Here is a 23,903-nt window from a genome sequence, read left to right as displayed (position 1 = left end):
GTTTCGGGGGTTCAAGAGCACCACCTGGGAGGAGAGCTTTCCCCGGCAGCCTCTCCAAGTCATGGGAAGAAGCATGAGGTACAGCCATCCAAATCTCGAGTCACAAATACTTAAGACCCCATTTAGTCTTTTGTGTTTGACCTCAAGGGCTGTGCTGGTCATGAAGGAAACCCTTTCTCTTCCTCTTCCTCCTCTTTCATTGGCTGACGGTGTATCAGGAAGGACAGCTCGCTGAGGCAGGAGAGTGCTCAGCAGTCAAGAGCGCCTACTGCTCTTGTTAGAGGACCTAAGTCCGGTTCCCACCACCCAGGCTGGGGGGCTCGAAACCACCTATAACTCCAGCTCCATGGGGCCCAGTGCCTCTAGCCTTCCTGGGAACCCACATGCACACACCTATATATAATTTTAAAACATGGAGCTGGAGTTACAGGAGGTTGTAAACCTCCCAGCATGAGTGCTGGGAACAGAACGCAGGTCCTCTGGAAGAAATGCATGTACTCTTCGTTTGTTTTTCTGGACAAGGTGTCCCTGTATAGTCCTAGTGGTCCTGGAACTCACTCTGTAGACCAGGCTGGCCTTGAACTCATAGAGCACTGCCTACCTCTGCCTCTCAAGTTCTGGGATTAAAGGCGTGTGCCACCACCGCCCCGCTGAAATGCATGTATTCTTAACAGCTGATCCATCTCTCCTGCCCAAAATAAATCATTTTTTTAAAGTGACATCCACATGACATCATCAAGTTATCGACCTGGATTTTTGTTTTATTTTGTTGTTTGTTGATACTGGATTGTGGACTCAGAATCTGGCACATGCTGTCACTGAGCTCCATTCCCAGATAGCCTAGTGTAGCACAGGTTACCTCAATCTCCTCCAGTAAGAGTTCCTCTGCTCTGTTACATTTCTTCTGGGTCTGGGAAATCTGCAGCTCAGTATTTCTTTTCATATAAAGATTCTCCAAGTTGGTTTTGGCCTTCATCTCTTGTAACTGGTCCTTGAGGTGAGAAATGTATTCGTTCCCATTCTGCAGAGATGAGACGGGGTTTCGAACTAAAAATCCATTGTGCTTATAAGTCAACAGGGAAGTGGAGCTGGCTTCCTCCCAGCACACTAAGGGAAATGTTCTCAGTCATGATATGAATGAAAATTAGTCTCAGTGCCAGGAGGCAGAGCATAAGGCTTATCACAGATTCCAGGCCAACCAGGACCACAGAGTGAGAACTTGTCTCATTAAAAAGAAAAACAATGCTGGGCATGGTAGAACACACCATTAATCCCAGCACTCTGGGGCCACAGGTAGGTGGGTGTTTGTGTGTTTGAAGCCAGCTTGCTTACATGGCGAGTTCCAGACCAGCCAGAGCGACACATTAAGAAAATGAAGCTGGATGCAGGTGTACACACCTATAATCCCAGCCCCTGGGAAATGAAGGCAGGAGGATCAGGAGTTCAAGGTCATCCTTAGCTACATCTTTGGCTGCTCAATGCCAGCCTGGACTACAGAAGATCCTGTCTTAAAACAGGGCAGAGGGGCTGGCCAGAAGGCTCAGCGGACCACTTGCCACCAAGCCTGAGGATCTGAGTTGGATCCCTGGGACACACATCGTAGGAGGGAGAGAACTTCCTTAAGTTGTCCTTTGACCTCCATACATGTGCCCCCCACATACCATAATAAATAAATGTGAGAGAAGAAGAAAGAAAAGAGAGAAAATGAAAGCTAGCAAATCCAGACTGAGTGGGTCTCTCCAGTGTCAGAACACAGTCTATGAACGAAGCTGTGTGGAGAGATTTCTGAGGGCTCGCGAACAAACTCCACAGTCTTGTACCCTCTGTTCCTCTCTAACACGGATTCGTTCTTGGCATGTGTTTCTGGCCCCGCCCAGGTGTAGTACGTGGGAGTGGATTTGCTTCCGATTAACCATCATCTTGTGTTAGTTTGTTAGGTTTTCAAGACAGGGTTTCTCTGTGTAGCCCTGGCTGGCCTGGATCTCACTCTGTAGACCAGGCTGGCCTCCTGAGTGCTGGGATTAAAGGCGTGCGCCGCCGCCGCCGCCGCCGCCGCCGCCGCCGCCGCCGCCGCCACCGCCACCACCACCACCCAGCATGCTTCACAATTTTAAGGTCTCAAAATTCACTGATTAAAAAGAAAATTCTTCAGTAGCAGACACTGAGCTAGGCCATAGAGAACAGTGGAGACCTAGCCAGCCCACGTCCAATAGGGACTACAGTCTAGTGGGAAGGTGTTGGGAGAGGAAAGAGTGTGTGTGCACTTCACTAATGGAGTGGGATGGTGTGTGTGCAGTAATCTAATGGTGTGGGATGGTGTGTGTGCACTTCACTAATGGAGTGGGATGGTGTGTGTGCACTTCACTAATGGAGTGGGATGGTGTGTGTGCACTTCACTAATGGAGTGGGATGGTGTGTGTGCACTTCACTAATGGAGTGGGATGGTGTGTGTGCACTTCACTAATGGAGTGGGATGGTGTGTGTGTACTTCACTAGTGGTGTGTGATGGTGTGTGTGTACTTCACTAGTGGAGTGGGTGGTGTCTGTGCACTTATCTAATGGTGTGGGATGGTGTGGGAGAGAAGGCAATCGGCCGTGGGAGACACAGTAAGAGTGACCTCCATTAGCACAATGTCGAAGAAGGATCCTCTGAGGGGACTTCCTTATCTGACACTTGAAAGATGAAGAAGCCAATTCATGAAAAATGAGGCCAAGAAAGTTTTCAATAAAAAGAAAAGGTGAAGTTCATGCTAGAGTCTCCGGTCAACTAAGACCTGGATATGTTCTAGAAATTTGAAAGAAAATTTGTAACTTGAGTTGAGCACAGTGTAAGATATGTCCATGTCCTGGTTGGTTTTATCAAACTGTCCAGAAGTCAGGGCTGGAGAGATGGTGACGTGGTTAAGAGCACTGACTGTTCTTCCAGGGGACCTGACTTTGGTTCCCAGCACCCATGCTGGGCGGCTGTCAACCACCTGTAACTCTAGCTCCAGGGATTCGATGCCCATCTTCTGGACTCCTTAATCGGCACACACATACGGCTGCAGCAGCACACCTGCATGTACACACTCAGACACACATGCGTATGCATGCACAGGCAAACACATGTAGGCACTCAGACATACATACATGCATACATACACACACATAATTTTAAAGAATCATTTTAAAAACCCTCCAGAAGGCTATGGCAGAGGCCTATGGCAAACAGAGGGTTTATATTATATTGTGTAATATCATATTATGTAACTTTTTATAAACTCATATAACACTGGCTATATTAAAAAAAGAAGTCGAAAACATCTAGTTTTAATACTATTGCCTTAGGCTTCTGAAAACTCTAATTTCCTTCCTGCTTCACATAAACGTCTTTTGCAAACACGTCTCACACAAACATTTTAGTCACAGTGTGAAACACAGTAAGATATGAAATCCTCGCTGGTTTTAGATGCTAACATCACGACTGACACATGCCAGCAACACACGCCAGCCAAGGCACAGCACACATCTGCACAGGCACGGCACACATCTGCACAGGCACGGCACACATCTGCACAGGCACGGCACACATCTGCACAGGCACGGCACACATCTGCACAGGCACGGCACACATCTGCACAGGCAAGGCATTGCAGACTAAGAAACTTGACTCATGAATTTCTTTTAAGAACTTTCACTCAGAGATCTGCCTTCACCACAGCCTGTCATCCTGATTGTCCACGGAGCCTGCCGCTTCCCCACGACCGAGGTGCTCAGACTGATGTGGTGTATTTATAGGGTTTGGCAGCAGACCAAACTTTCTGCTCCAGTGCCCCAGCTGCCTTCAGACATGGTCTTCTGAACGTATTATTGAATCCAGAGATGATGTAGTAACAGAGCAGTCAGCCAATCAGAGTACATAAGGTCTGATGACTGCCATAAGAGGTGAGCAGAAAGCATGTGACCAGTAGAGGCAGCTCTCACAACTGGCCCTGGCTTGGGGAGCACAGGCTTCAGGAAACTTGAAAGCTAGACTCCAGAGAGGTTGTCATTTGTCTGGCACATCAGGGTGCCTCTTGGGTTGGACAGCAAGAGGAAGACAGGGATTGCCGTCGACTGAAGTAAAAAAGCCACACTCAAAGCATGCAGTTCTGACATGGGGTACAGGGGTGCACTCCTCTGATGCCATCACTTAGGATGTGGAAGCGGGGGTGGGGATAGGAGTTCAAGGTCATCCTTGGCTAGTTAACCAGTTCAAGCCAGCCTGAGCTACAAGAGACCAAACATTTTTTTAAAGATTTATTTATTTATTATGTATACAGTATTCTGTCTGCATGTATGCCAGATCTCATTACAGATGGCTGTGAGCCACCATATGGGTGCTGGGAATTGAACTCATGACCTCTAGAAGAACAGCTAATGCTCTTAACTGCTGAGTCATCTCTCCAGCCCCGAGACCAAACATTTTTATGACACCACGGTTCTGTATTCAAGTGACATTTCTATTTGACCATAGCCAACACGGAGTGGGGGGATGTGAGGCATTTACAATGGCTGAACTGGGTTCCAAATTCTATAGTCGTTAGACTACAGATAGAATTTTCCAGGAAATTCCATGGAAACTTACGTAAAGTCTATACAATTAGGGAGAAAAATTAAGTGCAAACTAGCTTTTATAAATCTTCACAGATAAGAAAAATGGTATTTTAAAAACACAAGCAAAGAATTAATATGGGTAAAGATTCAAGACCAACACCCAAGACACTTTGTAACTAACAAATGCACAACAAATAGAGGTTCAGCAGCTGGTTAAGGAGACTTGAAGATTACGTCTTGGAAGCTGGGGAGACGGCTCAGTGGGTAAGAGTCTTGTTATGCAAGCATGGGGACTTGAGTGCACATCCACACAGACGGTGGGTAAAGGCCTTGCTGCCAAGCCTGACAGCCTGAATTCAATCCCCAGTACTCACAGTGGTGGAAGGTGTGGAAAATTCCGTTACTGTGTGAACATATGTCACTGTGACTGGTTTAATATAGAAGCTGACTGGCCTATAGCTAGGCAGGAGAACCAGATTAAGAGTATGCTGGGAAGAAGAGGGTGGAGTCTCAGGAGTCCCAAGGACACATGAAGAGAAGCAAGATAAACCTGCTGTACTAAGAAAAGGGACCAAGCCACATGGCTGAGGGTAGATAAGAAATATGGCTTAATTTAAGTTGTAGGAGCTAGTTAGTAACAAGTCTAAGCTATTGACCAAACATTTATAATAATAAGTCTCTGGGTGGTTATTTGGCAGTGGTTAGCTGGCCATCCCGATGAAAAACTCTGCCTACAAATGACGTTCCAACATGGGGCACCTACAACCACATAAGAACTACAAAGCGGGGGCTGAAGAGATGACTCAGGGGTTAAGAGCACTGACTGCTCTTCCAGAGATCCTGAGTTCAATTCCCAGCACCCACATGGTGGCTCACAACCATCTGTAATGAGATCTGGTGCCCTCTTCTGGCCTGCAGTCATAAATGTTGTATACATAATAAATAAATAAATCTTAAAAAAAAAAAAAACTGAGAAAGCTTTTAAAAAAGGTTCTAAACACACAGAAAGAGCAAAACACAACTTCCTAGTCTCATGTCTCTCGTGCCTGTGCGTGGAGCCATCCGCCAACCACCACGCACTAGCGCCACTCACTAAGCTGGGCAGTGCCGGCAGCTGACGTAACAATTTAAGATTCATCTCATGCGATCAAAAAACTAATACAGATGCTCAGTAAAGACAGATCCACATGGAAAAAAAATCCTCTAAATGGGTTACAGTCTGTTTAAAAATATGCATAGGCTTAGGAGAGTAAAGAAAAAGGATACATACAGTCATAGATTAAAAAATAGTTTAAAAACAATAAAGTCCTTAAAAAAGGAATAAGGTAAAAAAAATATGTAATGAGCCACGTAAAGATGGGAAATACACAGAGTCTGGATTCTGTGTGTTATTGTGCTGTCTGAGGTTTTTGATTGTTGATGAACAAGTGACAGCTGCTAAGACAACTCGGATTGTGAAAGCTGCTGGATGAAACCAACCTATGTGTTTTTAAAATGTCTTAACTTCAAAATGGAAGTCAAAAGATGTGTTGCTTTGGGGAAGAGGTTATGCTTTTGTTCCCACAGAAAATGAAAGGCTATGGATTCATTCCAGGTTGATATGGATCAGGTTTGATCACAGAAGACCCCCTGAAAATCCTGGCTACAGACATAAAGAAATAAACCTAGAAAAACTACAAAACATGTAATGTATATTTCACCTGCTCAAACATAAAACAAAAAAATCATCTTTGGCTGACTTGTGTACAACATACAGTCTATACAGATATGTCTACACCTTTAAAAGTTTATGTAATTTCGGGGCTGGAGAGATGGCTCAGAGGTTAAGAGCACTGAATGCTCTTCCAGAGGTCCCGAGTTCAATTCCCAGCACCCACATGGTGGCTCACAACCATCTGCAATGAGATCTGGCGCCCTCTTCTGTATATATAATAAATAAATAAATAAATCTTTAAAAAAAAAGTTTATGTAATTTCAAAACAAGGGGACCAGACACCAATAAAGACAAATGGCCCAGGTGGCCCAGCCTCTCAGAATGCCTCTGCTACAGTTTCCTCAGAGTTCTACAACCAGAGCAGCTTCAAGGCTGCTGGCTATGATGGTCAAGCCTCACAAATACTCCAGCCAAGACATAACAATTATCCTGATTTTCTCAAGGGGGGTTGGTTATAAGTTGTTATTGGTCACAGGAAAAAAGCTAAACAAAAGAGTAAAATTCAAAGATCTCTTTTTAAAGGAAAAAAGGGAGATATGATATAGAAATGATGAGATAAAAGGGTAGATTATTGAATCTACTTTAATCCAAAAAAACAACTATTAATCTCAAAATGTTTTACATTGGTATGGATTTTGGTTTATTGATACAAATTTAAAGTTATTTTTGTTATAGATATTATGTTTCTACTCTTGTTTGGGGTATTGTACTTATGCAACTCATTTAAAAATGTAATGTATAATTAAAAAATACAGGTTAGTAGTTAGTCATCTATAATAGCCAAACTTATAATCATGTTAGGTATGTTTTCAAGGTCACACACATACACACACACACACACACACACACACACACACACACTTTATTTTCCGAGGCAAGTTTTCTCTATATAACAGTCTTGGCTGTCCTGATATACACAGATATTTTAGATAGATAAATGGTCTTCAAATACTTCAGAGACCTACAGAATATGACATTTAATAAGTTAAATAACCTAAGGATTTTCATGACAGTGAGACATGTCTGCTCCTGGTGGTACCAATCTACTTCAGATGGAATTGGCTTTCTTTGTGGCAAAAGTATACTGTCCAAACTAGGCTAGCAGGACAAACAAAAAAAGTGACTGCCAAACTTGGCCAAGACAAGGAAGGACAGTCCTTCAAAATTCCCTGCTTCTCAAAAATGTCTGTCAGATATAGTAGGCCTGTAGGGCAAAGTTGGATGCCTGAACATTACAGAAGAACCTAGGGTGACTGTCCAGGCAGCCAGATATCCCTGTCATTAGGTAACATTTCACCCTTCTGGGGTCTTTGGTGAATTTGAAGGCTAGATAGTCATAGTTAAAGTTTTCCTTAGTTATATAATAAAAGGTAAATTAGGTATAAAACTTTAGACTCACAAAGATAAATAATAGAGTATTTTCTCTAAATTTGCCAAATATAAATGGACTGAATATTGTAACTGTAATTCTTACTTGATAATGGTTTTTGTTTTATATAATTTTACTATGTTAAAGTTAAAACCTTCCTTTTTAATTAGACAAAAAGGGGATATGTGGACCATTCCTTTACACTGTGTGAACATATGTCACTGTAACTGGTTTAATATAGAAGCTGACTGGCCTATAGCTAGGCAGGATAAGGTTAGGCAGGAGAACAAGACTAAGGATGCTGGGAAGAAGAGGGCAGTCTCGGGAGTCGTGAGGAGACATGAAGAGAAGCAAGATAAACCAGCTGTATTGAGAAAAGGTACCAAGCTACATGGCTGAGGGCAGATAAGAAATATGGCTTAATTTAAGTTGTAGGAGCTAGTTAGTAACAAGTCTAAGCTATTGACCAAACATTTATAATAATAAGTCTCTGTGTGGTTATTTGGGAACTGACTGGTGGGACAGAAAAGTCCGCCTACAGGAAGGAGAAAACCAGCTGCTGCAAGTTGTCCTCTGACCTCTACACACCTGTACACATACACACACATGCACACACTCACCCATACACAAAACAAACAAACGTAATTAAAAACATCTTGAAAGCCAGGCATTTCTGGACATGGTAGCACATGCCTTTAATCTCAATATTCCAGAGTCATAAGCAGGTGGATCTCTCAGAGTTCCTGACCAGTCTGATCTACATAGTGAGTTCCAGGACTACAAAGTAAGATGCTATCTAACAAATAATAATAATAATAATAACAACAACAATAATGAATAGGTGTTAAAGCCAGATATCACTGTGTCTATACCTCAGCACTAGGTTGTGAAGACAGAGATCCCAGGATTGCGCTGGCTGCCAGCCTAGCTGAAATGATGAGTGCCTGGGTCAGTGAGAGACCCTGTCTCAAGGCAATAAGGTGGAGAGTGACAGAGCAACATACCCAACATCTTCCTCTGGCTTCCACATGATCTCACAGTGGCACACACATCAGCACCCACATGTGCATACATCATTACACATGCATGTACACTCGCACGCACACGTGCACACACGCATGCACACACACACACACAGGAGATAATGAACCAGTGCTTTGTACATGCTAGGCAAGCACTTTCCCAGGCTCCCCTTTATTTTATTTTTCTGAAGTAGGATCTTGCTTATATTGCCAGGGTTATACTTGCTCTATAGCCTAAGTTGTCCTCAAACTTGCAATTCCCCTGCCTCAGCCCCCATTCCCCCAGTGTAGAGTTTACAGGTTAGCACCATTATGCTTGGCTGCTACCAATCTTTTTTAACAACCCTTCCAACTCCCCTATCCCTCTCCCTCTCCCTCTCTCTCTCAGGTTTTGCTATTTGGCCTGAGCCAACTTCAAATTCACACTCTTCTTTCTCCTGCGTACTGGGGTTACAGGCATGCAATATCATACTTTGGCCACTTCAAAAACCATTTTAGGACTGGAGAGACGGCTCAGAAGTCAGCAGCACTGGCTGCTCTTCCAGAGGACCAGGGTTCAATTCCCAGTACATATAAGTGGTATACAAATATACATGCAGACAAAACACCTACACACATAAAATAAGTAAAAAAATACTTAAAAATTAAAATTGGCCGTGCATGGTGACATATGTCTTTAATTTCAGCACTTGGGAGTGAGAGGTAAGTGGATTTCTATGAGTTTGAGGCAATCCTGATCTACATATAGTGAGTTCCAAGCCAGCCAAAATTACATAGTGAGTCCCCGTTGCATAGATAGATGGATGGATGGATGGATGGATGGATGGATGGATGGATGGATGGATAGATAGATAGATAGATAGATAGATAGATAGATAGATAGATAGGTAAATAGACAGGCAGGCAGGCAGATAGATAGGTAGATAGATGGATGGATGGATGGATGGATGGATGGATGGATGGATGGATGGATGGATGGATGGAGAGAGAGAGAGAGAAAGAGGTAAGTAGATAGGTAGATAGGTAGACAGACAGGCAGGCAGATAGATAGATATACAGACAGATAAATGGGGGCATAGGAGATGGTTCAGTTGGGATGGTGGTTTTAGTGAGAATGGCCCCATGGGCTCATATATTTGAATACCTGATTCCCAGTTGGTAGAACTGTTTGGGAAGGATTAGGAGGTGTGGCCTTGTTGGAGAAAGTGTGTCACTTCAGGTGGCTTTGAGGTTTCAAAAGCCCAGGCCATTCATTCCCAGTTAGCTCCTGTCTCTGTCTCTGTGTCTGTGTCTGTGTCTGTGTCTGTCTGTCTGTCTCTCTCTCTCTCTCTCTCTCTCTCTCTCTCTCTCTCTCTCTCTCTCTCTCTCTCGGCCTCTTGTAAGCTCTCAGTTACTGCTCCAGAGCCTGCCTGCCTGAGGTTACATTCCCTGCCATGATGGACAGACTCATCCTCTGACACTAAAACCCCCAATGAATGCTTGGGCTGCACAAGGACAACCGCAGACTAGGAGCTCCAAGGGGCTGGTCTCCCGAAGTTCGAGTCCAGACACACCTGCACCTCTCTCTTTCTCTTCTCTCTCTCCCCCATCTCTGGTCTCTCCCTCCAGGATCTCACCACGGAGCCCTGGCTGGCCTACAACTCAGATAGGCCTGCCTCTGCCTCTTGAGTGCTGGGATTAAAGGTGTGCACCAGGCAACTTCCTCTCCCCTGCAAAGGCACCACAGCAGAGCTGGGCAGTGGTGGCTGCCACCCTTAATCCCGGCACTCGGGAGGCAGAGGCAGGTGGGTCTCCGGGAGTTCGAGGCCAGTCTGATCTACAGAGCGAGTTCCAGGACACCCAGGGCTACACAGAGAAACCTTGTGCCCAAAAATTAATTGATTGATTAATCAAATAAACTAAATAGGCACCCCAGCAAAGCAAAGGCTTTCCCAGCTAACCTCTCTGTGGAAGGTGACTTCCGGGCGTGGGTTTGGGTCGGCAGCTTTGGTGTCACCCTCACGGGGAAGTCTTACCTGGACTTGCATTTGACGTTCCTTTTTGACATCAATTAACTGTTTCTGAAGAGATTTTATCTCTCTTCTTCCTTTTTCCTCCCTAAAAGAGGAAAGAATGTTAAGAACAGGGCTTCTCAAATGTTAGGATCAGCTGGACATTAAAAAAATCACGTTCTTGTCAGGTGATGGTGACGCACACCTTTAATCCCAGGTCTCGGGAGGCAGAGGCAGGTGGATGGCTGAGTTCCAGGCCAGCCTGGGCTACAAATGAGTTCCAGGACAGGCAGGGCTGCACAGGGAAACCCTGCCTTGGAAAACAAAACAAAGCAAACACAGTGGGTTCTTGGGCTGGAGACATGGCTCTGAGCCAAGAGAAGAGGACCTGAGTTTGATTCCCAGCATCCATGCTGGGCAGATCACAGGCACCTATAACTCTAGCTATTAGCATTCAGGCATCTGTGCTGGCCTGCCCTCAGGGTCCTGGCAGGATACACCTCAGCTGCAGCCGCGAAGAGCACCCCCTGTGTGCATTCGCTATGTTTCCTTTCCTTGTAAAAGGCGGGTCTTGCCCACCTCCGGTCTCTTTCTCTTCCTTCACTCTTGTCCCCAGGGACCAGTCTCTGCTCCCTTTTCTGCCTCTTCTCCCCCCTCCCCTCAATAAACCTCTCATGTGGGTCCTGTTGTATGGTGTGACTCCTTCCTGCCCTTTTTAAAATACAACACTAGCTACAGGGGGTCCATGACCCTCTTCAGGACTCTGCAGGCACCTGTCACACACACGCACGCGCGCGCGCGCACACACACACACACCATATATATATATATATATATATATATATATATATATATATATATATATATATAACGATAATGCAAATAAATCTTTAAAAAACACATAGGTTCTTGGGCCTATTCTATGGCTCAGTGGCTAAAGGTGCTTGCTGCCAAGACTGACCACCTTAGTTAGAATCCAGAACCTACATGGTGGAAGGCGAGAACTGAATCTCACAAGTTGTTCTGACTTCCACATGTGCTCAACAGCTCACATCAGTGCACATGCTCACAAAAGCACTCAGTTGATAAATAAACAAAATGCAACAATAAGAAATCGGGTTCTCAGGCCAGGATTGGTATTGGCCAGCTGTAATTTGGGCACTTGGTAGGTAGAGGCAGGAGGACAGGGAATTTAAGTCCAGCCTAGGCTACTGAGCAAGTTCAAGGCCATCCTGGGCCACATGAAACACTGCTTTAAAAATTAACAATAGTAAAAGTAATTAAAAATCTAATGATAGTAGACTGGCCAGGAAGTGGTGGTACACACCTTTAATCCCAGCACTCAGGAGGCAGATGCAGGCGGATCTCTGAGTTCGAGGCCAGCCTGGTCTACAGAGTGAGTTCCAGGACAGCCAGGGTTACACAGAGAAATCTTGTCTCAAAAGTTGAATGATGAGGACAAGCAGACGGCTCAGCGGTGGAGGTGCCTGCTCCCTGCCTGATGACCTCATCAGATCCCACAGACCCACAGTGAAGGAAAGATTCATGGCCACGAGCTGTCCTCTGACCATCACGTTACACGATGGCGTGACTGCACACATATGCACTTGTGCGTGTAAAGCGGTAAGTCCACGGGAATCTGCTTAAGAAGTATTAGGGAAATTTATTAAGTAAATTGAGGAAATACACTCACAAATACAGAGTAGACAGCTGAAGTCGTCCTCTGATCTGACTGGGAGTGAATCCACCTTTTAAGAGGTCATATACAAGGGCAGGAAGCACTGCCTCTTTTTGGGGGCCCTATAGCCCAAGGTCATGGGCAGAGCAAATACCAGTACATTTCCTCTTTCTGCCTAACTAAGAAAGTTCTAAACTTACTGCAAACTATATAAAATAAGAATGATTATCAAGTATTGTCCAGGAAAAGCAAAGGGTAGTAACATAAAAAAACAAACAAAAAATAACCAACAAGAATAACATCAAACAAGGAAGACATGCTGAATGTCCAGAAATGTCCAGATCATAGGTAAATGGCAAATTACCAAGATTACTTCAATAGCTGTCCTATCCTGAAGATTCTAACTCTAGTACTAATATGTGCTAGCTAAGCTACAAGAAGATTCTAACTGTAATTATCTAGTCTTCAACTCCATCAAAGACCTGAGAAGGAACATAATAATACCTGAGAAAATGGGAAATGCAAGCAAGCGAGTTCCGAAATTCTTGTGAGAACAGACAGACAGCTGGCAGCCTGGACAGTCGCCTCAAGTTTCTCAGCATCGTCGGAGCATCCAATTTGACTACAGGCCTAGAATACCTGATAGACCATCTTCAGAAGCAGGAATTTTGAAAACCACCTTACCCTGTCTTAGCAGAGTTCAGTAGTTGCTTTTCCTTGTGTCCTGCTCATCCAGAAAGGACAGCGTTCATACTGTCAGCAGTTGAGGCAAGGACAGTTCTTTGCCCAGCAGGCCATTTTGTGCCAAGAAGAAGACAAACTTCCAAATGGAAATGTCTAGAAGCCCAGCATTCTTTTGGGATCAGATCGGTGCTGCCAGGAGCAATCGTGTCTCACATCAACAGAATTCTAAGTTATCAAAGCATTTAAATGCCATATTCTCAAGGTCTATGAAGTGTTTGAAGATTACCTATCCATCTGACATATGTTTCTGTAAATCTGGACAACCTAACTAACATAACTACAGAAATGAAAACCATGGGTCACTATAATTCTATAAGTCTTCTCTACCTAAATAACCTAAAGACGAAGGCTTCACATTAACAAGATAAACAGTCTGTAAGCAGATGTACTGTAGAAAGACAATGACCTCAAAACTGTGACAATATACAAAATATCTTAAACAGAGGTAGAAATGTATATATAGTGCAATATGCAATATGACAACAATATCCTTAATATGTATCAATATACAAAATATTTCAAACAGGAGTTGAAATATATGTACAATACAACAAATATAGTTTTTGTATTTGTATCAATATACAAATTATGTTAAATAGGAATATAAGAATAATTTACATTTGTATCAAATACACAAGAATCCATATCAGTGCAAATTATCCAAGGCTGATAGTTTGCTAAAACAGTTTACTAGTAGATACAGTAATCTACCTTAATATCCTATACCTATCCATTCCCCTTTTTTCTTTTCTCTACTGAGTCTAAATTTTATTGTTCCACCCTCAACCCTATAACTATCCATCTATAACCCTGAGAAAAATGAAACCTTTGGGAGAGGGGTGTCATTTTTTAGAATTGCTTCCTGCTGTTTGGGGGTTGATGGTATCTCTGTGGGGTCCTGTAAGAAAACTTAGATAGTTAGGTATCAACAGGGCTAGTGGTAAGTCTGCAGCCAGTCTCAGAGTAATGAGTAAGAGTGTCTGAGATTCTGTCTAGAAGTGTAGTATGATGGATCATCTCATCTTAGAACTGTCCTGAACTTTTCAGTCCAAAGCTGATCATTGAGTAATGTTCTTAGGTACAATGGCATCTTACTGGACCAAGTAGAGTTGTTGTTGTGGGGCCCCATCTTCCTTCTAGAGACTTCAGAGATTGCTATTGGAAAGACTTATTTTCACTATGGAAAATTTGAACATTATTAATATCAAAATGGAGTTTTGAGTCTTAGGATGACATATGAGGAAGGATTCCAGAAGTCAAGAATAAGCATGAAGAGAAATAGAATCTTGACAACGGTCCCTAGATTATTGGTTTTCTTCTGTCTCACACCAGTTGGCTCTCCCAATATGAGACAGACTCTTCTCATATTTCTTTTAGCAACATGTTTGGGTTTAGAGGAGAGAGCTACATTCCAACTCCAAAGCCAGCTTGATTTATAATTGAATTGGGATCACAACCACTCTAGAGTTAAAGAGATATTGCTGTTAGGCAGTGAGATATTACCCTGTAAAGTACACTGGTACCAATAGGTTCTTCCCTTCTGCTGTAGACATCTGGGTGTTCAAGGCCTTCTGATTTCTTGAAGATGGGTATTTCTATTATCCTGTAAAGACAAAAAACAGAACCCTGCCCCAGCCCTTGTTTGTTGAGTTTTCCTTACAACTTGTAGAGTTGTCACATGGGTGGATGAGCTATTACTTCTCCTCATCAAGGGGTTTCTCCTATTCAAAGTGAATCTTTATTAATTTTGTTGGTATCCATAGCTTTTCTTCTCCTGCAGAAACAAAAGCAAAACCTCTTCCGCAATGTAGGACATATCCTGGTTTCCATTCTGAGGTCAACACATCTTTCTAGTTGCTTTGAAGCTGTTCTGGATGTTGGATCATCTGGAGACCTCTCAGGGGGTCTTCCTTGATGGAACCATATTAACCTGGAAGGAATCCACAGCTTCTCATCTTCTATGGAAAGAGAAGGAAAATCTCTTTTTCTAAAGCAACATATCCTTAGATATAAATTTTAAAGTCAAGATACCTTTAAAATACATATATTGGTTTAACTCAGCAGCCTTTACAATCAAATGTCTCTCTCTAGTTAATAATCCCACAGACAACATAATCCAGACTTTCTGTGTAATTTCTATCTTTACGTGGCTTATTATGTTTTTATATATTATTTTATTTTTTAACTTTATTCTTATGACTATCTAGGCTTTCTGCGCCCTCCTGGTTTTCCTGCTCCCAGCCTCCGGTTTTCAGCTCTGCCATGGCTCCCAAAGGCAGCTCCAAGCAGCAGTCTGAGAGGACCTGCTCCTTCAGGACTTCAGCTGCAACCTGTCGGCCAAGTCCTGGGCGCTGTTTTTTGGGAACGCGTGTTCATCATGTCTGCCATCCCCATCGGGTCATCCTGGCGCATACAGCATGTGGATCTCATCCAGCTTGCTGTTCTCCAAGGTGTGATGACGTTAGCGAGCACTTACTTGGTAGCCTTTGCATATGAGAATGCAAAATCTGTCCTCAAGCACCAAGTAGCACAGAGGAGGGAGAGCGCTGTTTCCAAGGAAGTGACTCAAAAACTTTCTGAAGCTGGTGATAGAAAGAGGTCTTGGAAGGAGAGAGAGGGAAGAATCTTGTGGAAGAAGAACGAAGTTGCCGATTATGAAGCCACAACATTTTCCATCTTCTGTAACAACGCTCTGTTCCTGGTTTTGGTCATTGTTGTTTCCTTTTTTATACTGAAGAATTTCAACCCCACGGTGTAGCCTTTAAAAGTCTTCAGAAGCTATAAACAGTAGTTTGTTTTATTTTTAAGCCGCCTGGTATGTTAGTGGAAACAAAAACTTCTCAGAGCCAGTGAAACAGCACTAATTTTAGGCAGGTGCCTATGGACTTAGAACTTCAAAGTTTCTGGCTTGACTTAGTGTTTTCTACGTCTATAAGTTAGTTTTATGGTAAGTGGCAAGTGTTATAAAGCAGTCTTACATTGTGCGTGTGACTTTGTCTACTTACCTGTCTAAAAGGAATCAAAGTCAGGAAATGTACTGTCTTCACTAGTTCCATTATGTACATCTGCTGGCTTTGGGGTTAGGTGGATGGCCAGGGTAGTGGCAAATGGTAGGTTCATTTTATATATTCATAGTGTTCCAGATGCTTTTAAAGTGAGCTTTGGCCAAGAGTCATTTGTCTTTCATTAAAGGATTTTTTTTTTTTAATTAAAGGTGCTATACAGGAAAATGCAGCCAGACTTTTAACAATCAGAGGTTATGGTGTAATAAAAACACCAGATACTTTCCAACTCACGTCTTTTGGGAATACTGGTGGGCCTTGCCAGAATGGCCTCAGAATGATTTGCTCAAAGAGGTTGTAAATTTAGTGATACAACGTGTCCCCTAATAAAATCTGTGTGAAGAATGGGACGCAGGCAAAGCCACGGAACACGTGGCGATACATAGATTAATAGAAATGGGTTAATTTAAGACGAAGGAGCTAGCTGGCAAGAAGCCTGCCATAGGCCATACAGTTTGTAAATAATATAAGCCTCTATGTGTTTACTTGGGACCAAGTGGCTGCGGGATGTGGGTGGGAAAGATTTGTCCCGACCATGGGGCCGGGCAGGACCGGAGAAACTTCCGGCTACATGTGTACACACACAAAATAAATTTTTGTGAAAAACGAAAAAAGATTGGGATAACCTTGGAGTCCCTTCCCGTGCCATTGTCCTAACATTGGTGCCAAAGACTCAGAGGGCTCTCCTGGTGTTGGTGAACCTGCCCACCTGCAGTCAGAGGCACACCGGGACCCTCCCCACCTGCTCCACCCACAACATAGCCACTTTGCGGTCCACCAATCTCTGCCTTCCATCCATCACCAGCAACTGGTGAGTGATCCCTCTCAGTCAGCATAAGTGCTTCCCTGAGTCTCTGGCAGATGGACCCGCCCCTGACTATTCCCCTGGGTGAGGCTTAGTTCTGAGCAGTTTTTGCCCTCATCCATGTCTCCTTGGGCTTCTAGCCCTGGCCCCCAAACCGTGAAGGTAGCGATCCACTGTTGGACCTGTGCCTTCTTTCAGTCCTCCCTGGGTCCTTGGGACGTCTTGGACTTTGGCTCTGGCCCTCTCTCTCTACCTCATCTATGGGAACTGGGTCATCCACCTCCTTGCTCCCTTGAGGTATCTTTTGGAGACCCTCTGGCCTCTCCTTTCCAGTTGAATCTGGCCTCAATATGCCACTGACCAAGCAATTGGGGGACCATCTCCACTCTCTATTTCTTTCTCTGCGCTCCAAGCTCTGTTTGTTTCTGTCTGGTCCCCTGCCCACACCATGACAAAGTGAGAGTCAGACTTGGGGTGTGTGTGCAAAAGAACAGGTGAACAGGCCAGCTGATGTGTACTCAGCACACATCTGTTCTCCCCTGCAGTGTCTGCAGATCTAACCTAAGGTATGTTCGGATCGTTTGTTTGTGAATTGGATTCCAAATTCTAGAGTTCAGTTCTTCAGCTGATGCCTCCCTCTAGCCTCATGGGTCCTCCACGTGGCTCTGGCTCTTTCAGTCTGTGACACCCACGTCTCCCTCTCTCCCTCTCTCCTGCTCTTCCTCTCTCCTGCTCTCCCTCTCTCCTGCCCTCCCCTGGCTATCTCTGGCTCCAGGCTGCAGTCCTGCAGCCTCAGCTCCCACCTTCCTCTTGGAACTTGTAGGAACACACCCACATAGTGTTCTGCTTTGAGACTCTCTCTTCCTCCACAGACTCAGATTTTATAACATCTTGGCCTTAGTACAGATCAACAGCCAAATATTGGTGAACTTGATTTCCAAATTCTCACAAAGCATTAACAACTACTACTGGCATAAACAAATGATCCCCAAACCTCTTCTAGCTAAACTTGCTCTCCTCTACACTTCCAAAAGCCTCTCACCTCTAAGAGTCTGCTGACAGGATGCTTGTTATAGAATATTATTTTAAGGTGTGTTACTTTGGTTTATGTTGCATTTGTTTAACTCTGTGAAGCTGTGTTACTGTGCCTGCCTAAAACACCTGATGGTCTAATAAAGAACTGAACAGCAAGTAGCAAGACAGGAGAAAGGATAGATGGGGCTGGCAGGCAGAGACGATATATAGAAGGAGAAATCTGGAGAACAAAGAAATAGCCAAAGGAGGAGGAGGACTCCAGAGATCAACCACCCAGCTACACAGCAAGCCACATAGTAAGAGTAAGATGTACAGAAGTAAGAGAACAGGAAAAGTCCAGAGGCAAAAGACAGATGGGGATAATTTAAAGTTAAGAAAAGCTTGACAAGAAACAAGCCAAGCTAAGGCTGGACATTTATAAGTAATAATAAGCCTCCATGTGTGATTTATTTGGGAGTGGGTGGCAGGCCCCCCAAAAGAGCAAAAACAAACAACAGATGCTATCCAAAATGTGGACAAGCAGGACACTGGGGAGTCTACTGCCCTGCTTTGCCTAGACAAAGTATGCAGTGCCCCCAAGTTCTTCCTCCACAGGAAAGTCTGTCAGATCTTCTGGGCCTGGCAGCCAATGACTGATGCTGCCCTGGGACCTCTGTCCCCAATGACCATGGAGGAACCTAGAGAGATTGTCATTTCTAATAGATTTGGAAGCTGCTTGGTCTGTATTTCCTGCTTACTCAGGTAAAATTCATCCTTCTCAGGTCTCTGATGATGTTGATGACTAGGCTAGTAATAACTCTGTCAGTTTAACAGCAACAACCAAGGCTTCTGCTGCCTCCTCAGTTCTCATCATATGTAAAAGTCAGGCCTCAGGCCTCACTTTCCTAGAGCCACTACTAGGTCTAAATACAGTTTACCTTGCTACCAGATTCAGAAAAGAGTAAACTCACAAAACAGATTTCAATGTAACTTTTTACTATTCCTTTATAAAGGAACTCGCTTTACAATCACTGCTCCCAGTAATCAACCACCTGTGTCTTGTGGTGGATAGAAAAAAAGGTATAAAGTTTAGGTAAGGTCTGAGGATATGAAAGCTTAAGTTGTGAGGTTCAGGGAAAATGTTTTAGGGTCTAAGAAGGTGTTTTAAGGTGTGTAAATGCAAGTTATACATTGCATGTATGGCTGGAGGATGTAAAAGCTTAAGTGGTGATAAGTGATTTAAGGTACATAAAAAGAAGGAAAAAGTTTTAGATTTCTTTCCCTTGCTAGGCTACTGTTGTATTAGGACTTCAAAAATTCAGAGTTTTAACAGCTCTGGTAAAGCATTATTATCCTAGTCACAAGCTCAAGATTTTAAATTTCCTTTGGTTGCCTTCTAAGTATAGACTTAAAAGTGCTTCTTGTACTAAAATCGTCTGTCTACTCTATATACATCCAGCCTTTGGTTAGAGGGCAAAAGCCCCTCTTTCATGGCCAGTATTCATGCTCAAAGTCAAGATCAAGCGAGCTTTTGCCCTTCTGCTCCAGGGAGGTTTCTGTCTTCACTGAGCTCTCTTACAGAGTGTTGTTCATACTTTAACCCAAAGTCATTTCCCAAGCTTCTACTACAACACACAGGCTTGAGTCTACTGCCTTTTCTACGGTGTGGATTCAGTACAGATCACAGACAATGGGAATGCTAGTGGGTCTAAAACTTATCTCTTCTTATAAGCTTAAAAATATTCTTGTAAGCTTCAGGGGATTGACTTGAATTTACCTCTCATGGGTCAAATGAACTCCAGATAAATACTCCTGTCAATCAACAGCCTGTTTCCTCACCTGCCTATTCTGCTTATTCCTGAGGGTGGGATCTCTCTCCCTTTTCTGGTCCTGGGACTCACCTCCCTCCACTACTAGGACCATGGGCCTAAAGTTTCAAATGTAATGTGTAGCCAAGGAAGTGGTTTTGGGCAGAAATGGGCCAAACCAGCAGAAACAGTGACTAATAGGCAGACCGATCATTTCAAAATGACTTTCCTTAAAGGGTCCCCGTAGACAGAACTGCCTTTTCAATTATGACAGCTCTGCTCACTGGAATCTCTGATTGGCTGTTGGTGAATTTCCTGGCTTTTAGAAAATTGGCCTGTTTTAAAGTTTGGTTTAACTACCTGGCATGCAGCCATTCTGGTCGGGCCTTCTGGAACCTCATATAGGAGTTCAGTTCAACACAATGGCCTCTCATAAATTTAGCTAACAGTAGCCAAAGCATGTGCAGTTCTCTGCCACAGATGGGACAGCCCAGGCAAGCGAGGCCCATGACAGGAGCTGCTGTCATCAGGCATGCCACATGCAGGGAGCGGTCCTTTCACGTGCAACAGGAACCTAACGCATATAATTTCACTTCATTATTCATTTAATTTTATGGCAGCATGTATGTCTGAGTGTATGTATGTGCACCATGTGCCTGCGAGAGCAGAAGGAGGTCAGAGAGGAGTCAGATCCCCTGAAACTGGTGTTAGAAGCAGCTGTGAGCCACCAGGTAGGTGCTGGGAACCAATGAATATTCTTCTTCTTCTTCTTCTTTTGTTTGTTTGTTTTTGTTTTGTTTTTGAGACAGGGTTTCACTGTGCAGCCCTAGCTGCCCTGGAAGTCACTTTGTAGACCAGGCTGGCCCCGAATTCGGAGATCTGCCTGCCTCTGCCTGGGACTAAAGGTGTGCACCACCACTGCCTGGCCTTGTTTTGTTTCCTGTCAAATATGCTAAGTAGGTGCTCTACCACTAAGCCACCCTGGTTCTGGGTAGAATATCTTTAGAACATGCTGAACATTTCTGGGAAGGAAAATGTGTCACGGTATGTACCAGCTTTTTGCTTGCTGTTGTGTTATTTTTTTGCAGTGCTGTGAGTCAAAGTCGGAACCTGTGTATGTCGAAAGTGCTCCCCATTGCTACATCACATCTAGGACACTGACGGAGAGTTTCCATCTGTCAGCCTTGAGCAGAGGAGCAATGCTTTGCTGTTAGTACAATACAGGGGTTGGACCCAGGGACTCTGTGTGCCAGGCCATCACTCTCCCACTTACGTTTTAAGTCTCGCTAACTTACCATGCTGGCCTCTAACTTGCAATCCCTCTGCTTCAACTCCCGGAGTATCTGAGATTACAAGCCTGTACCATATACCCAGCTACAGTACCCTTAATATAGTGTGAATCAAGTAACCGAAGCTCCCAAATCTGGATTATTGCTCCACCTGGGTTAGGAATATGCAGGAGCTCAGAACCCAATGGTCTGCCTTCCAGCAATAACTAGAAAGTACATGTTTGATGCTTGAGAAATCAAGGTCTTCTGCGAAGAGTTTTCTACCACCTTAAAATACTGCAGAGCAGGGCCTGGAGAGATGGCCCAGTGGGTAAAGTGCTGGCTATGAAGTGTGGTCCTGAGTTTGGAGACCCAGGACCCACGTAAAGTCAGGTGCAGTAGCATCCGGCTACAACCCACTGTGGAGTAATCCTAGCACTCCGAATGCAGAGACAGGGTAACCCCGGAGCAGCCAGACTAGCCATACAGGTGAGCTCTGGGTTCAGTCGAGAGATTCTGCCTCAAAGAATAAGGGAGGGGGGGAATACTCAAGAAAGATTTCCAGCATCAACCTCAGGCCTACACACACACACACACACACACACACACACACACACACACACACACACGCACACACGCACACACGCACACACGCACGCACCCATATATAGACATGTGTCCCCACACAAGCAAGCATGCATACACACACATGCACACCATGTACACACACATGTGAGAAAAGAGACACTGCAAAGCAGACCAGGATGCCTGGCACATGCCTGTAGTCCCAGCTACTTTGAGGCAGGAGGAACTCCTGGGGTCTAAGAACTGCCTGAATAGCATAGCGAGAGGACTTCTAAAAAGAGAACGGAGGCGGATAAAGCCATCACCACCCTGACCTTGTGATGGCTTCGTGGAAGTGCATCTTTTTATCTCTTTCTGTGCCCAAGGCTTCCAGGAGACTCTTGAAAGAGCCCGAATCCTGCATCTCCCTCATGGCGTTGGCAATCACGTCACTGAAATATTGCCTGCAAAGGGGACAAACGGAGTAAGCTCGGGAGACACACTGCCCCACCCTCACAGAGCTGCAGAAGCCACACCAGTTAAAAGCCGGAAGGGGCTGGTCATGTTGGCTCACACCTGTAACCCCAGGGAAGTCTGGAGGACCGCCACTGTTCAAGGCCAGCCTGGACTACATAGCAGCTTTGGGGTCAGCCTAGGCTACCTTGTCCCAAAAAAGATACAGGGGCTTGGGAGACGGCAAAACAGATAAAGCGCTCGCTATATGAGTGACGAGACCAAAGTTCAGATTCCCCGAACCCACGGAAATGCAGGGTGGGTGTGGCGACCTGCTTGTAATTCCAGCTCTAGGAAGGAAGGAGGAGGGCCCTCCTGGAGCAAGCTGGCTAGCTAACCAGAGTTCTAGGTTTCACCGAGAGACTGCCTCAATGAATAAGGTAGAAAAGTGAGGGAAGATGACTCTCGACATCAATCTCCGGCCTCTGCGTGCACATGCACACATATGTGCACATGGACCCACACAGGTCTACACATGCAAAAACTATGCTCATATATGTGCACATCACACATCCAAAAAGAAAACAAAAAATAGAAAGTTGACATGTGCCCTTCACACTGCCTTCCAGCTATTTCTGGAAGATAGTGCTATTGTAGTCTCTTTTTTTCTTCTTTTAAAGATTTATTTATTTATTATGTATACAGTGCTCTGCCTGCACACACGCCTACAGGCCAGAAGAGGGCACCAGATCTCACTATAGATGGTTGTGAGCCACCATGTGGTTGCTGGGAATTGAACTCAGAACCTCTGGAAGGACAGCCAGTGCTCTTAACCTCGGAGCCCTCTCTCCAGCCCCTACTGTAGCCTCTTGTTACAGAGGGCACCTGGGAATGTAGACTCCTAACTGGCCACGGTGCAGAGAATGGTGGCTGCTGAGGGCTCACCCCCAAGCGGGGTGTCTCCGCCACTGCTTCCCAAGGCTCAAGAGACATCTCAGAAGAAGAGGGTAGACGGAATGTGAGAGCAGAGCGGGGTTCAGAGTTGTGGAGTGCGGTCCTCCAGCCCTGACACGACCTTTGCACTCTGAACTCTCAGCAGCTGTGACTAAGGCTGGGCACCCCAACATAAGGTCACAGAGTGGAGAGGACTCACACAGGGGTCCCCCACCCTCCCCTCCCCTGTGAGGAGCTGGGCGGTTAATGCTGGTTTGCGGAGAGGGAGACATGTTCCTCGGTAGCACAGCCACTGGAGAGGGGTCCACGGTCCTGGAAAAGAGCCCTGTCCTCGCTCAGGTGATCACCCCTAATGAGACACAGGTCTCTGAAGAAAGAATAAAAAACAAACGTAGAGTAGAATTGGGAGCCGGCTGGGAAGAGGAGGCCTGGGAGGGAGTCAAGAGATGGTCATGGGGGGTGAATAGGAAGCAAATACATTTACATACATGAATGACAACGTCATAATGAAACCCTGTATGTAAAATTAATATATGCTAATAAATCAGTCTTAAAACCAAGCATGCTGAGTTATGGGTGCACGCCTGTAATCCTAGCACTCGGAAGGTGTAAGCCAGACGATGTATAGGTCAAGGTCAGCTTCCGCTATGGTGTAAGTTTGAGGCCAGCCTGGGCTACATGAGACTTTGTTTTAAAGAGAGAGAGAGAGAGAGAGAGAGAGAGAGAGAGAGAGAGAGAGAGAGAGAGAGAGAGAGAGAGACAAGCAACCATTTGGCAGTTCCATACAGAGTTAACATTTCATTATACACTTCTGCATTTAAGAAGTATGTCATAATTTTGAAAAATTTTAATTATTAGTTTTTTTTTTCTTTCCTCCATTTT

At 44.6% G+C, this 23,903-nt stretch overlaps 1 protein-coding gene and 1 pseudogene across 3 annotated transcripts in view; one reads left to right on the top strand and one right to left on the bottom strand.

Annotated features, from left to right (window-relative positions):
• Iqcg (IQ motif containing G) overlaps window positions 1-23,903 on the bottom strand; it is a 43,552-nt gene that overhangs the window by 9,514 nt on the left and 10,135 nt on the right. For all 3 annotated transcript variants that reach the window (XM_059276945.1, XM_059276947.1, XM_059276946.1), the window contains exons 5-7: window positions 21,950-22,078; window positions 10,696-10,777; window positions 860-1,021 (exon numbers count right to left, since the gene is read on the bottom strand). In XM_059276945.1, the coding sequence (XP_059132928.1) occupies window positions 860-1,021; window positions 10,696-10,777; window positions 21,950-22,078 (373 nt within the window). The remainder of the gene's footprint in view (window positions 1-859; window positions 1,022-10,695; window positions 10,778-21,949; window positions 22,079-23,903) is intronic.
• Window positions 15,356-15,931, top strand: LOC131922196 (translocon-associated protein subunit gamma-like; annotated as a pseudogene).

This window comes from Peromyscus eremicus, chromosome 12, assembly GCF_949786415.1.
Source record: "Peromyscus eremicus chromosome 12, PerEre_H2_v1, whole genome shotgun sequence".
In the NCBI taxonomy this organism is placed as follows: domain Eukaryota; kingdom Metazoa; phylum Chordata; class Mammalia; order Rodentia; family Cricetidae; genus Peromyscus; species Peromyscus eremicus.
Note: the sequence above shows the minus strand (reverse complement) of the source record. Positions and strands in the feature narration are given on the sequence as shown.